The sequence below is a fragment of the Lactuca serriola genome, chromosome 1, assembly GCF_051521515.1.
Source record: "Lactuca serriola cultivar US96UC23 chromosome 1, Lser_US96UC23_V15, whole genome shotgun sequence".
NCBI lineage: Eukaryota > Viridiplantae > Streptophyta > Magnoliopsida > Asterales > Asteraceae > Lactuca > Lactuca serriola.
This window is the reverse complement of record NC_136408.1, coordinates 96,190,569-96,209,469: the sequence shown is the minus strand read 5'-3', so window position 1 is coordinate 96,209,469 and position 18,901 is coordinate 96,190,569. Positions and strand designations below refer to the sequence as shown.

At 38.8% G+C, this 18,901-nt stretch overlaps 2 protein-coding genes across 2 annotated transcripts; one reads left to right on the top strand and one right to left on the bottom strand.

Moving 5' to 3' along the window:
* Nucleotides 1-4,248: 4,248 nt before the first annotated feature.
* Nucleotides 4,249-7,743, bottom strand: EMB2770 (pre-mRNA splicing factor-like protein). The gene is made up of 2 exons (XM_079033514.1): nt 7,587-7,743; nt 4,249-7,204 (listed from the first exon to the last, which is right to left on the bottom strand). Exon 2 carries the CDS (start codon nt 7,197-7,199, stop codon nt 4,368-4,370), a length of 2,832 nt encoding a protein of 943 aa, XP_078889640.1. The 5' UTR covers nt 7,200-7,204; nt 7,587-7,743; the 3' UTR covers nt 4,249-4,367.
* A 1,508-nt stretch (nt 7,744-9,251) lies between these two features.
* Nucleotides 9,252-9,929, top strand: LOC145059198 (uncharacterized). Its single transcript, XM_079007056.1, has one exon. The coding sequence runs from the start codon at nt 9,252-9,254 to the stop codon at nt 9,927-9,929; it is 678 nt and encodes a 225-aa protein (XP_078863182.1).
* Nucleotides 9,930-18,901: the final 8,972 nt, after the last annotated feature.

Sequence of the window (18,901 nt, the reverse complement as noted above, 5' to 3'; positions counted from 1 at the left end):
CCACGGGTAAAAAAATTTATAAAATTTTATTAAATTAATAAGATATAATTTTTATTTAGACTTTTATATTGATTATTTGAAACTAATATATATATATATATATATATATATATATATATGAATAGCTAATATCCGTTATCCAAAAAGACAATCAATCATGGAAATGAAATTGATATACTAAAAATTAAATATAACATAAATGTAATAAAAATAAATAAATATAACATGATAAATTACAAATTAAAAACTACAAATTGGTTATAAATTTCTAAAAGCTTTCTTATACACAACAAATCAATTTTTTTTTTTTTTGTAAAACTACCATCATTATCTAAAATTAACATTTTAATCATTCTTTATTTAAACTCTAAATAAGACAACATACAATTGTCCATGTAAAAAAACAGGATTTTTGAAATACAAACCAACATTCGATAACAACTATCATTGACTCTTATTAATTATCAATGCAAAACATACAACCAATGTAAATTTTATTCTTTAAAATTTGAAGAGATTTTTTTTAGAATAAGTTAAAGACATTCTTGGAATATATTCAGGTGTGATAACCGCTTTAATAACATGTTTGCAAAACAAAAAAAAATCAGAAAATCATGGATACAAACCTATTAACTTTGATCTACTGTTTTTCTCAAAATTACAAACCTATTACAAACCACTTTTAAAATTTATTAATTTAGAAAGATAAAACTTATAAATTCAATTTTCTATAATAATAAAAAAATGTCATGGAAAAATAAAAAATATTTGATCTTGCTCTACAATAATGGATTTTGAGCTACATGAAACCCTTCAAATATATGAATATACATTTTTTTTTAAACTAATGATATCTTTATATATTTAAAGTCAGCGTTATATAATTACAGAATTTATGTTTCAGAAACTAAATAAAATTTATTAACGTTACTTTTATAAGTTATTTTAATAAATATTTAAAACTTAAATCATATAATATTATTAACCTTGTTTATTAACAATTCTTTATATCAAATCTATACTTCTATACTACCTAATAAATAAAAATGTTTATGTACTATGTGTCATTTTTTTTTCAGAATTTCTATTTAGTTTTCAGTTTTATATTTAATGGGCTTTTAACAGGTTGCTAATAAAAATAATGTATTCCTATCTCATTCTTTAATTAAGTCAAACACAAAAGTAACTTCATTTTCTAAAACGTCAACCATATTATCGTGAGAACCATATTTTATTTGCGACTATTTAACTGCTTTATTATTGAAAAAGACAAGAATGGGAACCTCAGAAGGCATATATATAATCTTCTTTCATTCTAATAGAGTTGATAATGTTTACTATTAGTTATTCAACAAAATTCTTAGAACTCATGTTCAAAGATAACTTTTTGGGTTGTCATCTCCAAAAAGAAACTATGTTATTAATTTAGGTTCACAAGATCCTCTTTTTTTGTTATCATCAAAAACAAATTTCCAACATTTTACAAACAATAAGGAGTTTTAAGTTAGGATGAGATTCCCATACATACCGGTTAAGGTCATGGAACCAAAATCTATGCGCTCTCTAAATTTTAAAAAAATTTGGGCAAATCTAAAAGGAAATTGTCAACGCTCTAATAAAACATCATAATAATAGCTTGCCTCATGAACCAATTCCATTTTTCAACAACTTCAAGTGAGCTTTCAGATTCATCTGCATCAAACAAACAATAAATTATTAAGTTATTGTTACAACTTCAAAAAAAAAATGATTTATCTATCAATTACACAAAAGAAACCATCAACAATTCACCATTTATTGTTGTCGTTTCAGTTAAAGCTAAAATTGCGTCAAATAATTAAAAGGGTATATGAGATTAACTTTCAAGAAAATTTAGATGAGGTTTCTAATAGATCAATATCAGTTTCATAAGTCCATACCACCCAATTGATGCCATTTGCAGTTTCTATTGATCAAATTTGGTTAATCGAATCTCCATACCTACCAATGTCATAACTAAACATAAAGAACATCAAAATTAAACATAAAACAACATTTACATAGATATAGACACATACACATAGATGTTGATAGAGAAGATCAATAAAAAAATCCAAAATAATTCAGTCTTTTAGCACTATTTAGGAAGAAGACACAATTACAGATGCTAACCTGGTGTTCCTTTTTATATTTGGTTCTTTCTTTTCGTGGCTGTTGGAAGCTGTGAAAAAAAATAATAATAATAAAAAATAAAAAATAAAAAAACTTGCGATTTCTTGTGGCTGGTAGCTTGTGTCTTGGGTATATGGAGGTGAAAATACATGGAGAATGTGTTATTAGAAGTATATATGCATCATATCTAAGCCTTAGCCACTTCGTCTTCAAAATTGAAGAAGATTTAATGTTGATTTCTTGCATCTACATTGATTGAAAAAAGGGTTTTTGAAAGTAAATCAATAAATTTGTCCATGATTTTTCGAGATACAGAAGATCAAAAGAAATATACTATTATTTTTATGAATGAGCATCTAAAAGCGTATGGAGGTAGATCATCGACACGGACACGGAACAATAGATACGTATATGAAAATTGATTTGACTTAATAACTGCTCATCATGATTTAAAAAAAACGGTTAAGGGGAATTCAAATTTAAATGAATCCTACAAATCAAGACCTGATAAGGAAACAGCTATGGCAGAAAAATTAGGAAGGCAATTAACATCGGATTTAATGTATTGGGAAGCAAGGTTAAAATATGTATTTTATTTTGAATGAAATGAGTGTTTTTGAATGGACACCTAGCAAATTAGTTTTGTTTATTAGATAGGGAGATTTAAATGTATCAAAAATATAACATCCGTAGTTTAGTGAAAAAATGTTTTAACAATTTTTTATAAAAAATTAATTTAAATTAAATTAATGGAATTTAATAATTTAAATTTTGGTTGAGTTAAAGTTAATTCGTTTAAATTTAGTAGATTGTTAGGTCAGGGTTATAGTTAAAAACTTGAGTAAACTACCTAAACTTTGTTGAAAACTGTAGATAATGTTAAAAAAATTTATTTGTATCATTTATGCAAAAAACACAAAAGATTTTATAGAATTGTTCTCTACCAAACTTAAATAGACTATTATATAATTTTAATTTACTTTTTAGTAAGCTGTAAAATTAATCCCTATGTGGTCCAAAACCCTTCAAACTTATAACACCGGTACAAAACATAGTTTTGTAAATTCGATCTTTATCAAACCTCCTGGAATAACTATTATATTCTTTAATTCATATTCTTATATTATATATATATATATATATATATATATATATATATATATATATATATATATATATATATATATATATATATATATATATATATATATATAAACCCACCCCATCCAACATCTTCTTACATGCATTGAATCATATTTGTTCACGATAAAACACCACTTCGTAAATTAAACATTTTTATAAATAATCACTATTTCCTATTTCATGTTTATTTAGAAAAAAGTATTGATAAGTTCAATGGCACAATTGAACTGCATTCACAACTACAGATCCATATTATCAGTTTCAGACCGGTTTCTAAGTGGTCTTAAAATTGTTAGATTTTTTGGACATGTTTTTTTGACCGGTTTCTAAGCGGTCTTAAAATTGTTAGATTTTTTTTTGGGCATGTTTTTTTGGGACCAGTCTTGCAGTCTTTGCGTGCATCTTTTTTGGTTCAGTTTTATTATATTTTTTAATTATTTCGTTTCAATTTCGAGTTTTTTCATTAACAAATGTAAGATTAACACTAAAATGATATATTAAGATTTATTAACAATGATATATTAAAATTTTAATTAAAAAAAGAAAGAAATTACATAATATATAATTAACACAAAAATAATATGTATATAAACTTGGCTTTTGGGATTTTTTAGATAGGTCTTTTTTGGTTTTTTTAGGATCAGTTTTTTTCGATCTTTACCTAAGCAAAGATTACCATACATTACAATTGACACGCCCTGAGTGTTCCATGAGCCTAACCCAAAACCGATAGCTGACTTGGCTCTGGCCACTTCCAGATTACAAAATTCATATCACTCCGGCTCATGACCATGTTAAACTTAAACTATAACTAAGATATAAATACCATGTTAAGTCGACTTAACATGAACTTCTTGAAAAGATTATCAGCAGCATCAACACTAAACTCCAACCTCACCTGTAATCACTCAATCCACAACAAAATTCCATTCAGACATTTCAACAAACACTTCATACGCATGTAAAATCACCAAATTTTCACATGAACCAACAAAATAACAGTCAACACCAAAAAATAGAAACGTATATAATGCTAATGAAAATGGAAATCAAAAGCCAAAACACACAGGTCACTAATGTTTATTCTCTTCAGCAGCTTTCTCTTCCTTCCCAAGAGCAACAACTAACTTTTTCAAAATCGCCTCAACCGACTGATGCGAATTCTCAACCGCCTTCGATATCACCTGCCACCTCTCCCCATGCTTCGGTTCAGCTAAAACACATTTCCTCAACACCTCCTCCCGCTGTTCCTCACTTCCATGCTGCAACTCAAATTTATAAAGCAAACCCCAAAAATCCCCAACATCCGGTGCCAAAGTAACAGCTCTATTCAACCAAGTCCTCGCCTTATCCACCTTCCTATCCCCCCAAAACAACTTCCCAATCGCCGCAATCACATGCGGATCATGCTCACACTTCTTATACGCGTCCGAACTTTTCGTCTTCCGTTGTGGCCTCGGCGCCATTTCAATCGAAGCCGCCCATAAAATCCCACTATTTGGACACTCTTGCAACGCCTTCGCCATCAAATTATCCGCCTCCTTTTTCGACCCGTGTCTCAACTCCACCCTCACCGCCGCCAACCATAACTCCGGGTTTTGCGGGTTCCGCTTCCTCGCTGTGGTTAAAACCGCCCGAACTTTACCCAACCCCGACAGTCTCTCTTCGAGACTGGCGAGGGATAACCAAAGCGGAGTTGAGTTCGGGCAATGTTTTAACCCGGACTCGTACGCGGTCCTCGCGTCGGTTGACCGCTCGAGCCGCTCCTCGAGCTGCCCGAGCATCAACCATAATTTGAAAAAAGATGGAAATAGCCTCAACCCTTCGTCTAACAACTTTCGTTCTTCCTCCACGTTTCCCAATTCGCGTTCCACTATCGCAGACTTCATCCACACGCGTTCGGTTCCACCGCGTTCACGCGCTTTCGCTAAAAGCATACGTGCCCGCTCCGGCTCGTTGTTTTCGAACTCGAGTTTGAACGCTGCGAGCCAAATTTCTTCCGAATTTGGGATCGCGGCGTACGCTTCTTGGAGAATCGCTCTAGCGGCCGGGACATCGCCCGCGAGCCACTTCTCTTTCGCGCCCATGAGCCATAACACTTCGGCTTGCGGTCGGTAAGTAACCGCTTTACGAAGTAACGCGTCGAGCGATTCGCGGGTCCCGTGAGCTTTTTCGAGCTGAGCCGCTTTTAGCCAAACGCTTTTTTTCGTTAGAAACACGGTTAGCGCGTGTGCGTAGATAGCGCGTGCAGTTTCGATGGAGCCCCGTTTTTTACATTCCTCCGCGTCTGCGACCCATGTTGTTTTTCTATCTTCCTCTTCAACTCCGATTCCAATTGTGTTACTTATAATCGCATTACATGTAACTACGGACCCTGCTCTTTCGGAAGCTTCCGCTTCTTTCATCCAAGCTTCTCGATCGATTTCAAGACCTTCTCTTTGCAACGCGCGTATACCTCTTTCGATTATCTTCCCAACCATGGTTGTGTTACCGTTAGCTTCTTCTAACTTAGCCGCGGTTATCCAAATTGCGGGCTCTTTCGGAAGCTTTTCACGCGCTTTATTCAACACTTTTTTAGCAGCGTCATATGTTTCTAATCGAGCTAACGCAAGCCATAATTCAACATGTAACGGGCAACATTCGACAGCGCGTTGAAGCAAAAGTTTCGCGTCTTCTTCATTAGCAAGTTCAACAACCGCTTTCCATAATCGAACAGAATCCGGAATGTTTTCAAGACCTTTTCTTAAAACCCGACTTTTACTCGCGTCATCGTGTTCCAACTTTGCAGCTTGCATCCAGAGTTTGACCGAGTTCGGAATCGCTTTGACTCCACGTGCGATTACGGCTTTTGCTTCATCGGGATTTGATAATCGACATGCTTCGATCCATACGTCTTCGTTTTTCGGGCATTCTTCACATCCTTTTTTGATCAACTCTCTTGCTGTTTGGATCTTTCCTGCGACTTCTTCTAATCTTGCAGCTGCAATCCATCCAGGTGGATGTTTTGGATTGGTTTGAATGACGGATTTCAATAACAACCGAGCTTTCTTGATGTCTGATATCTCAGCATCACTTGTGATCTTCATACTTTTGAGATCGGTTAAGTACCCTTTTGGGTCAACAACGGTCAAACCCGAGACAGAATCTGAAAGTCGGTCAAGTTTTAATGACAAAACCGTCCCTCGACCCTCACCAACAGCGGTCAAGTCGGGTGTTTGAGACCATGGTGTCTCGGTTCCACCCACAGCTCGACTTTTTGGATCCAATGCAGTCACATGTTCCTTTTCTTGTCTAGCTTTTTCAAGTAAGGTATCGGGTACAGGAACAAAGCTTTCAAATCTTTTCTTTTTGTTTCTTAAAGAGTAATCACCAATTTCTGGGATACTATCCCATTCTGCAGCAGAAAGTGTGACTAATTTTCTTTTGAGATCAGCAAATTGTTCGGTGATTTTAGGGTTTGAAGCTCGATACTTTTCGATTTCCTCCTTTAACCTTGCTTCTCTTCTGTCTTTTCTTCTTGAATCCATTCTCTTATCGATTTCATCCCACACAGCATCGGCTTCTTTATCTTCTTCATCATATTCAGCAGAAGCAAACAATCCAACATCATTACCTTCAAACTCATCGAATTTCTGATTTTCATCATATCCCTTGTCTTCAGCTTCCTCCTCTTCTTCTTCTTCTTCACCTGGACCTTTACCTCTCCCACGCCCAACACCAGAAGGGCCTGCAGCACCGACAGCAGCTGCTGACCTGTCAGGGAGGTCAGGGGCGGCACGGGCGGGACCGATATCGGATCGGGTGGTGAAACCGGTGGCTCCACGGCCTAATCCAGCTACATAATTTGGTGGAGGTCTGGTGTTGAGAAACTCTAATCGGTTCTTGGGTGCTACGGGGGCTTGCATGATGCCTAATAACAACAAAAAGAAAATGAAAAAAAAATTAAAACTTGATAGCAATAACACAGATTCTCACGTCACAAAAAAGATGCGTAAGGTAAAATTTATCTAAGTCTCCACGAGAACTGTGGATGATAAGCAAAAAACCTAAGTGAAGTAACAATTAAAAGAGCAATATGCATAGAATCATAATATTAGGGCACCAAATGAGTTGCAAAAACTTTCAAGAGCAAAGACCGATTCACAAAAGCACACTTTACCGGAAATCACTCGGATTTTCAAATCTAGGGTTAGTGTTGTCTAATGGCGTGATTAAAAACCCTAGATAACCACAATTTCAACTCGAAATCAATATGTATAACACTACAGGAGAACCGGAAATCAATCACGTACCTGTGTCGTTGAAACTCTGATCGGAGATACGATCCGGTGTAAATTTGATAGATGAGAAGGTTTATCTAATTGGGGTACAAGGCGACGCCCGTGACAGAGCTAAAAAGAGAAGTCCGCTATGGAGAAATATAAAAGAGAAGACCGAGTCGGTGTGTGGTCCGTTTTAGCAGGGCAATGCCTATTTGGTTTAATTCACTTAATTCACTGTTATACGTGTTAATTAAAAAAAAAAAATATGAAGTTCAAAATATTTTAGAATTTTTTATTAATAGGAAAATAAAAAAAATAATAAAATTATTAAAATTGATTTTTTTTATCTTTTAAATTTAAATAAATAAACTAATAAACTTTAATTTTAGAATTTTGAAATAAGGAGATAACTTCATTAATAAAATTGATATTCATTTATTACTATATTTATTATAATTATTATATTAAAGTATTATGTGCAATTTATTAAAATAGAAAAACTCATAAAATAACATGTGGAAAATAAATTAATTCAAAATAACCATAAAGTAACATTTGACAAATTGAATGAGTGTGTGACATGTGACAAAAAAAACTTTCATTTATTATAGTAGATCGGAGGCGAAACTAGGATTTCTGAATGAGGAGGGCACGATAAGCTTCTTGATTTTTTGTTGGGATAATATCATTGTAGCACATGAAACTTTCATCAATTGGCTAATTTGGTCCTTAAAGTTTTTTTTGGTACATTAGGCAAGTAAACTCGTAAGTGACCTTTTAATTATACATTTTTATAAAGTTTTAGAAGGTTTCCCAGTTGACCTTTAATATATGTGAATTAATATATATTTTTTGTCTAATCCAATGCCACGTGAGATATGCCACGTCAATTAATGATATAAGAAGCTTAAATCCTTTCGTCTTCAACTATCGAACTTCAATCGTCTTCATTAAGCAGCTGTAAAAGAAACCAAGAAACTGAGTTAGGGTTTGTGAAGCATTCCTGTGATCGAGCTAAAGAAACAAAGCAGTCGCAGCAATGGCACAATCGGAACCTAATGGATTGTTTGCGATGGTGGAACTGAACTACCAAGGGGTATTTAATCGAAATCCTTTCTCTTACACTGGTGGTGTGAAACCATGTTCACTGATGTTGACTTTTCTTCTATGACTTATCATGAGTTTGTTAACTTCTTTGAACGTTTCATGAAGAGTGTAAAAAGCTTTGCTATTGTGAACCAGGCAATTCCCTGATGGAAGGGCTTAATCCCATTTCAAATGATGTGGAATATGCTACTTTTATTTTTGATGCTTATGGAATAGATGGTATAATTTCGGTTTATGTGGATCATATTGGGGTTGGTGTTGATGGGTGGCTTGATGATGAAGATAATGATGATGATGAACATGAGTCTTGTATTGAAGGTGAAAATGAAGACAACATAGTTGAACTTAGAAATGTTGCCTTTAAATTTAATGAGGATGTAGTGCATATGAATAGGACATCAAATGATCCTTTCTTGAGTAAGTTATGTGTTGATGATGAGGATGAAAACAACATTGTAGATGACGACAATGGGAGAGAAGTTGAAGTTAACATACAAACTCATTCCATATTTAATGAGCTATTACACTGGAAAAAAACAAAAACCAATTCTAGGGATGAGATTTAAGGGTCCAGGGCAAGTAAAATCAATGTTGTGTAACTATGCTGTAGCTAATGGATATCAATTGTGTTTTGAAAAAAATGATAGGACAAGACTTTTGGTGAGGTGTAGCAAGGGTGCTTGCACATTTAGATTATGGGCTTTCTGGATGAGTGATGAAGAGAGTTTCCAAATCAAGTCACTAAAAGTTGATCATAATTGTGCTAGGAACTTCAAGTTTGGATCATTGGTGACATATGCATGGATTGGGAGTCACTATACCAAAGAGATTGTAGAAAGTCAGAAAATAAGTGTAAGGAAGCTTAGGTTAAAGGTAATGGCCAAGTTTGGTATCCAAGTTAGTATGGGGCAATGTAGAAGAGCAAAGAAGTATGCACTGAAACTTGTTGAAGGTAGCCTTGTTGAACATTATGGTAAGTTATGGTCATATGGTCATGAGATTTTAAGGACAAATCGTGGGTCAACTGTGAAACTAGATATGGAGGATGGTCCAGATGGGAAGAAATATTTTAGCAAGTTCTATTGTTGTTTTCAAGGAGTTAAACAAGGTTGGATTGAAGGGTGTAGAAGGGTAATTGGTCTTGATGGATGTTTTCATAAAGGTGTTTGTAAGGGAGAATTGCTTTATGCTATTGGGAGGGATGCAAATGACAATATATATCCTATTGCTTGGGCAGTGGTTAATGTGGAGAACAAGCAGAACTAGAAGTGGTTTTTAGAGCTTCTCATTGATGATCTAAACTTGAATTTAGGCAATGGTTTCAGTTTAATGTCAGACCAACATAAGGTTAGTATTTTACATAGTAATGCATTTATGTTAATTTTACACTATCTGGATTAAACCTTTGTACTACTACAGGGTTTGATAGAGGCTGTTAAAGAGTTGCTGCCACATGTAGAGCACAGGTAGTGTGCTAGACATATTTTCCAGAATTTGCAGAAGAGATTTACTGGTGCCATATATCATACCTTGTTTTGGAGAGCATCTAAAGCCACAACAGAGCATGATTTTAAAGTTGTGATGAAAGAAATTAAGACATTGAACCCAGATGCCCATCAATATCTCATGGAGAAAGATCCTAAAACATGGTCAAGAGCTTTCTTTCAAACTGGAAGGTGTTGTGATGCAGTTGAAAATGGGTTCTCAAAAAGTTTTAATGTTGTAATAGTAAATGCTAGGAATAAGCCCATAATAACCATGTTAGAGGAGATAAGATTATACGTGATTGATAGAATCTACAACATGAAATTAAAGGGACAACAATGGGGAAATCATATTTGTCCAGAGATAAGGGATAAGGTGAATTTGCTTAAAAAAGCTCAAAGGCATTATCAGGTACTACCAAGTGGATTAAACCAGTTTGAGGTAAGGGGAGCAATAGATGCATATGAGGTGGACTTAGAAAGGAAAACATGCGCATGTAGGTTGTGGCAATTGAATGGATATGGATGTGCTCATTCTGTAGCTAGCATATCCTTTCTTAATAGGGATGTAGAAGCCTATGTAGACAACATGTTTAGCACAACCACATTTAGGAAGGCATACAATTACAGAATTACTCCCATGAATAGCAATGGCATGTGGCCAGAGACAAACTATACTCCATCATTGCCTCCTATTAATAGAAGGATGCCTGGTAGGCCATCTACTAAGAGGAAGAAATCCACTATAGAGAATACAAGAACACACGGGGTTTCTAAGACTGGAAAGAAAATCAGATGTAGTATTTGCAAGGAGATAGGTCACAATAAGGCCACTTGTCCACAAATAAGGCCCCAAAAGTTAAATGTGAAGAAACAAAAGAAACAAAAAGTATATACGAAGCAAAATGCAGGACAGGTAAAACAATTTAAAATATAAGATTAATTACATATACTTTGTTACTAACATAATTATATCATGCCATATAGGGTAGTACAAGTGAACCACAACAACATGCAGAGGTTGAAATGACTCCAATTAAGATGGATACTACTCAAAATGATATGCAAGTTGCTCCTATTGATGTTGAATCTAGTAGTGCAGGGGATTTTAGTCATTATATGCAATTTACTCCACCTAGATGTTATGAAGGTGATGAGGGTGTTATGGGTGAGGAAGCTGATGTGGTTGAGGAAGCTGTTGAAGATGAGGAGGCTGAGCAAGTTGATCCTGTTATCCAAGTTGATAATGTAAATGTTCAGGAGGTTGATGAGGTTAATCTTAATGCCTAAGTTGATAATGGTAATGTTCAGTAGGTTGCTCCTGTTAGCCAAGTTCAACAGGTTAGTGTTAGGCCAATTTTAGAGATTTTGAAGAAGATAAGGAGAAGAAAGTTAGAGAGAATATTGAAGCTGAAATTAGGCAAAACAATTGGTGGTGTTGATGATCCAGGAAATTCGAAGGGAAAAGCTCTTGTAATTGATTAGTGTTTATTATAATTTGTATTTAAAGTTTATGTAATTGGATGATGGTAAATTGGATTTAAAGTTTATGTAATAGGATGATGGTAATTTATATTTAAAGTTTATGTAATAGGATGTTGGTAATTTATATTTAAGTATGTATGACATTAAAGGGTATTTTAGTCATTTAAGTATGTATGAAAGAAAAGGGTATTTTGGTCATTTAAGTAGGTATGAAAGAAAAGGGTATTTTGGTCATTTAAGTATGTATGAAAGAAAAGGGTATTTTGGTCATTTAAGTATGTATGAAAGAAAAAGGGTATTTTGGTCATTTAAGTATGTATGAAAGAAAAAGGGTATTTTGGTCATTTAAGTATTTATGAAAGAAAAGGGTATGTTGGTCATTTATTTATGTATGACAGATAACGGTATGTAGGTCATTTATTTTTGTATGCAAGAAAAGGGTATTTGGTCATTTAAGTATGTATGACAGAAAAGGGTATTTTAGTCATTTAAGTACGTATGACAGAAAAGGGTATGTTGGTCATTTATTTATGTATGACAGAAAAGGGTATGTTGGTCATTTATTTATGTATGACATGAAGTATGAAAGTATGTTACCCTTTTAAGTAAAATCATGACATTTGGCTTTGAATATTTATGCATGTAAAAAATGGAATAATGTGCATGCATGGGGATGTTTTATATGGTCCCGGATATGTTTTTTAATGGCTTCACAGGTCCCATTTTTTTCATTATTAAAACACTCACTGACTACAAATGGTCCCCATACACATAGTGTACTTCCACATGGACCACTTCCTAATTTGTTCCCAAATTTAAAGCATGCACAACAACCAATCTAGTTAAATATATTTGTTGGGAATACATACCATGCATATGTTTGATTAACATCATTTGTTTATACAAAATGCCCTATAATTCGGACTTTGAATATTTTTTTACATTACTTATCATATGCCCTTTCATTAGGGACTTACCACCGTACAACATCAACACATTAAGGTTGATAACCCCAACTTATAACTAAAACCAGCTTCAATACATACAAAATACCCATCATTACTAACTTTCTAGTCTGCCTTTAAAAAAAATACAAGGGATCCTAAAAAAAACAAAAGCTTACACTAACCAACCAAACTAACTACATTCACCCCCCTAAATTCAAAACACATAGAGCCAAGCAAGCAAACAAACAAGGCAACTATCATCCTGTACCTGCCTACTGCCTTCCTTGCATCATGAGCTTCTTTCACTCTTTTCCACCTTATACTGCTCCTGTGACAGCAGAAACTCCACTTCAGCAATCCTTCTCCTCAATTTGTTCATCTCAGACAGTTCATCTTTGGCATCCAGTTTCTGTTTCAGAGAATATAGCAGGTTTTTGTAGTACTCGTCTGCCTGTTCTTCATCTTTCCATTCCAAGAAGCTACATTTTGTAGCACCTGGTTTCTGGTACGTAAAATTTATCTTTGTGTTTTCATTTTTAGCCTTGGACTCGGCGAGTTGTAGGTCCGACTCGCCGAGTAGAGACGGGATCCGGAGCGTGTTTAAGTTGGCGACTCGGCGAGTCCATATTCCGGACTCGGCGAGTCACCGCTGCCTGATGAAACCCTAATTCCAAGGGTTTGCCCCCTATTTAAGCTAGCTTGTGCGGCCCAAGCTCGCCCCCTTTCACCCTCAGAGCGCCCTACATCAAACCCTAACTCGTTTCTTGTGAGATTGAAGTGATTAGAGTGATTCCTTGGAGTTTTTGGGAGAAGAAGGAGAGTGGAGCAAGAAAAGGAGAAGGAGGCCAGATATCTTGGTGCTATTTCAGAGTTCTCTGAGGTATATCTCTACTCCATTCTGTTTGTATGCTTAAAACCCCATTAGAGCACCTTTGAGCTCTTCTTGAACCTTTTTCCAAGCTTGTGCATGAAGTAGAATTTGTAATAGGTTGATTATCCACTAGATCTAGTCATGGTTGAGCTCTAGAAGCTCAGATCTATAACCTTTATGGGAGTAAATTGCTTGAATGTCCTAGATCTACCTTCTTAGCCCTTATTTCTCCCTTAATCCCCATTCTATGCATTTCTACACGTAAAGTTGGAAACTTTACGTGAAAATCCTGCCCTAAGAACCCAGATCTATGAATGACATGAGCTGGATCCAAGCAGAATCGCGTGTGTAGTTTTTGCATGTGGCCGACTCGGCGAGTCGTTCATCTGACTCGGCGATTCGATTCGCGAGTCCCCAAGTTTTCCCCCTTTTCGCATTTGCGGGTTGGGAGTAACGAGTCATTAGGTGTGATTCAGTGGTTCGGAAGCTAGACTCACTCATGAAGTCACTCGGCGAGTCAATGCCATGACTCGGCGAGTTCAAGGCAACCTTCTTAGATCAAGAACAGACTCGACGAGTTGTTCATACAACTCGACGAGTCATAGCATAAAGTGTTCATTGGATGAAGATGAACTCGGCGAGTTGTTCATACAAATCGGCGAGTAGGATGAAGGACTATTGGTCTTGGGTATAGAAGGAAAACTCGTCGAGTCTACGTCTAACTCGACGAGTAGAGACGGATTTATGGTCAGACTAAGGGAAAGGAACTCGGCAAGTTGGCAAGCCAACTCGGCGAGTTTGGTCAACTGGCAGTTGACTGTGACTTGACTCTTGATTTGTAAGGGTAAATGGTCAATTTACCCTGAAGTCGGTTAACAGTATTTGACTAAGGGCTTTGTGGGAATTATAGCCGGAGGATTTCCAGAGCGGCAGTAGCAGCAGACAGTCAGTTCCCACACAGATCGGCAGGGACCTTGAGGTGAGTTTCCTTCCAGTAGTAACGGGTCTAAGGCGCTAAGGCCGGCCCGTATAGACGAGATGTTAGTATTAGAGTGTGGGCCGAGCCCGTATCTCTTGGTTGAGTTGATTATGATATATGCCAGTATGATAGAGATGTCTATACTCGTTGTCTGTGTGATACTTGTATATTATGGGTTAGCGATTGAGTGTGGGCTAGGCCCGTATCTCTCCGAGAGTGGTGTGTGGGCGAGGCCCGTATCTCCCAGATAGTGGAGTGTGGGCGAGGCCCGTATCTCCCGACTAGCGGAGTGTGGGCAAGGCCCGTATCTCTCTGAGTGTGGGCGAGGCCCGTATCTCCTAGCTGTACGTTGTATGCTTGCATGGTATGAGGTATTATGGGGGAACTCACTAAGCTTCGTGCTTACAGTTTTCAGTTATGGTTTCAGGTACCTCTTCGTCGAAAGGGAAGGAGCTGGCGCGGTAGCGGTACATCACACACACCTGCTTGTATTCCGCATTATGACATCTACCTGGGAGATTGTACTCTGACATTTTTATGATTATTACAATGTTTTCTGACATGCAACATCTTTTGTGAAATGAAATGGTTGTTGAATGATTTATTTCTAAATGTTTTGCTAAGTGCATGTTTTAAAAACGAAATTTTTGGCTCGTATTTTTGGGATGTTACAAGTTGGTATCAGAGCCCTGGTTTGAGGGATTCGAACACACCTTCGGGGGTGTTTGAACTCAAATCGAGGGATTAAAAGATTTTGAAAAAAAATGTTTTCTAAGAGGCTAGTAAAGGGTTCTAAGAAAGAACGAAGTGTCTGATGTGCGCGACCGGCCAAGCTCAAGTAAGTATTCTCCAAAGTACCCATACAAGCTTATGTTATGCTTATCAGTTTCAGTAGAACAGCATGCTAGAATAGGACTAAGGATTTAAGAGTGATGCCTTATGTGCCTGCTTTATGTGCTTCTGTGTGTGAAAAGTTGCATGCAAGAATTGAGTAGACAGTAGTAGGATGGCATGTTTAGGTTATGCCTGATAGTGCGAGTTTAGCATTGTATGCTAGTTCAGTTTCTCTCTACGATGATAGAGTTGCTTGAGATTGTTTCCTTTATGTCCAAATGATGTTTGCTTTGTGCTATGTGGGCTTCGAAGTGATGGGAGCTAGCTGTTAGGTGAATACGATAAAGTCACATGTGATCAGGGTTGAATAATCTCAGAGTGTTGGATTTGACCCTATTGCGTAGTTCTTGTTTAAGTCCTAACCGTGGTAGGGAAGAGTCCCTCACTCGAAGGATTATCCGAGCCTCATCACATGTGATTGTATTCAGGTAATAGCTAATTGGCATCACCAAGTGGCCTTCAGCAGCTGAGGACTGGTTTGGGTAGAGTCAGAGGTTTCCTAGGGTAAGCCTAGGATAGGAGTAATAGAGATCAACGGTAGTCAAAGGGACCTGGTGGAGTCAAGGCAGTCCTTGGAGAAGGTACGGATAGATGTGGAAGGAAGTATGGGCCTGTACTACTGAAAGCAGAGGATCCGTACCCGAATCGAGGAATGCCAAGATAAGACCAGGGAACTTGTGGTAAGTGTGATTCCTCCAGAGGTATCGGTATCGCTAACAGTTGTTATTTCTTTTGTATCTCAGAATGGTGGTACTACGTTCGAGGCCAGCAGTTGGCAGTACAGGAGAGGGATCGGGTTCGAGATCAGGTTCCGAGCCAGTGGATGAGGGGCTACGCGAGTTCATCGCGTCTGAGATCACCAGAGGCATCCTTGAGTCGACCCCCATCATCTTCGGGTCGATCAAGGAGGGGATATTGGAGTTGATAGAGGATCGCCTCTGAGCATTCAGGAGCGACATGACATTTGGCCAGTCGGGATCTCGCACGCTGTCCTTCAAGGACTTTTGGGGCAGTGGTGCGCCGGATTTTCATGGGGCGAAGGACCCCATAGCGGCCAGACGATGGATTGCAGACATTGAGTCTGCACAGATGATTAGCTTCTGCCCTGAGAGGTCGAAGGTGAGGTTCACAGCAGGGTGTCTACGAGATCGAGCTAGGGATTGGTGGGAGTCCATGGGGGACTCATTGGGAGCCTCGGCTGTCGAGGCTATGACTTGGTCGGACTTTGCGACCAGGTTCAGGGCGGAGTTCGCGCCGCCTGTCGAGCTTCAGCAGCTGGCTAGGGAGTTATTGGATATGAGGCAGACGACGGAGACTGTGGCAGAGATCACCACCAAGTTCCGGGAGAGGGCATTGTTGGTGCCCCAGTATGCGGGTGATGAGGATATGAGGAGGACTCGTTATCATGACATGTTACGGGCTGACATCCGGGAGCATGTTAGGTTTTCAGCTTGCCCTGCCCTGGAGTCCATGATTGCCAGGGCGAGGGAAAGGGAGATTGATTTAGAGCACATTCGGAAGAGGAAGGCAGAGGCGGGGCAGGCGGTTGGGGCTTTGGGGAAGAAGCCCAAAGGATCAGATGGGAGGCCGAAAGGCCAAGGAGGACCAGGCCGCTACAGGAAATGCGGCAGGACGCATGAGGGAGCATGTAGGATGGGATCAGCAGGCTACTACAAGTGCGGCAAGGCATGACACTTTAGCAGGGATTGTACTACTCCTGTCTCGGTTATTCAGATATCTGAGTTGTTGTATTTCCACTGCAACCAGAGGGGCCACAAGAAGGCCAATTGCCCCCAGTTGACAGCATCAGCGCCGGTTAGGGCACCGGCTCCAGCTACCCTGCGAATTACAGATGGCCGACAGGGTAAGGCAGAGGCTCTAGTGGTGAGGAGTCGGGCGTTTCAGCTAACGACAGAGGAGGCACGCGCCGCACCCGATGTGGTGACGGGTATGATTCTTTCCCTCCACTTTATTTTTATGATGTTATGATATTGATATGTGCTCTGTGTATATGCATTAGGATCGTTCCATGTGAACGATATTCCTGTCTAGGTGTTGTTCGACTCGAGTGCCACCCGATCATTTGTTTCCTTTGCTCTTAGTAAGAGGTTTACTGAGACTTCGGGCATGTTGGATTGCCTTTTAGAGGTGGAGATTGCCGATGATCGATCGGTGCGAGCGTCATCAGTATTCAGGGATTGTGTCCTGAGGCTTTTCGAGGAGCGCTATTTGGTGGATTTAGTTCCCATCCTGTTGCGGGGAAACAAGGTAATTATAGGCATGGATTGGTTGAGCCCTAATGGGGCGGTGATAGATTGCGCACAACAGCTAGTGCGGATCAGGACCCCGAGTGGGGGAGAGTTGGTGATCCACGACAAGAGGCCACAATGTGGGCCTGCAGTATTTTCAGCAGCGAGAGCTAGGCGCTACCTTCAGCAGGGATGCGCGAGATATGTCGCGTATGTTATGGATACCTGGGAGACGGGTAAGGCGACGGTGAGCGAGGTTCCAGTGGTGCGAGACTACGCTGATGTGTTCCCAGAGGAGCTTCCTGGAATACCTCCGGAGCGCCAGATGGAGTTCAAGATCGATCTAGTTCCTGGTGCGGCTCCAATAGCCAAGACACCCTATCGATTGGCTCCTCCCAAGATGCAGGAGTTGTCTACGCAGCTGCAGGAGCTGCTAGACAGGGTATTTATTCGACCGAGCAGTTCACCCTGGGGAGCCCCGATCCTGTTTGTAAAGAAGAAGGACGGGTCACATCGGATGTGTATAGATTATCGGGAGCTGAATAAGGTAACGGTGAAGAACCGTTACCCACTCTCGAGGATTGATGACCTATTTGATCAGTTGCAGGGAGCATCTTGGTTCTCCAAGATTGATTTGTGTTCCGGTTATCACCAGATGAGGGTCAGGGAGGAGGATGTACAGAAGACCGCGTTTCGGACGCGTTATGGCCATTATGAGTTCGTGGTGATGCCATTTGGGCTCACCAATGCTCCTGCCGCGTTCATGGACCTCATGAACCGCGTATGTAGACCGATGTTGGATCGGTCTGTGATAGTTTTCATTGATGACATCTTGGTTTATTCCAAGACACAGGAGGAACATGAGGAGCATCTGAGAGAGGTTTTGGAGACCCTGAGGAGGGAGAGCTTGTACGCCAAGTTCTCTAAATGTGAGTTTTGGTTGCGCGAGGTGCAGTTTCTTGGGCACCTCGTCAACCAGAAAGGGATTTCAGTAGACCCGGCCAAGGTGGAGGCCATGATGAGATGGGAGGTTCCGAAGTCTTCATCTGAGATTCGGAGTTTCCTAGGATTGGCAGGCTACTATCGGAGATTTATTCGGGATTTCTCCAAGATAGTCGTACCCCTGACACGGTTAACTAGGAAAGTCGTGGTCTTTCGTTGGGGGCCTGAGCAGCAGGCAGCGTTCGAGATTCTGAGACAGAGATTGTGCGAGGCGCCGATCTTAGCCCTGCCCGAGGGCGTAGAGGATTTTGTGGTATATTGTGACGCGTTGATCTCAGGCCTAGGTGCAATATTGATGCAGAGGGGGCATGTCATTGCTTATGCCTC

What these genes read in the sequence shown, in the direction of transcription:
- EMB2770 (XM_079033514.1), bottom strand. Translation starts at nt 7,199, where the DNA reads ATGCAAGCCCCCGTAGCACCCAAGAACCGATTAGAGTTTCTCAACACC.
- LOC145059198 (XM_079007056.1), top strand. Translation starts at nt 9,252, where the DNA reads ATGTTGTGTAACTATGCTGTAGCTAATGGATATCAATTGTGTTTTGAA.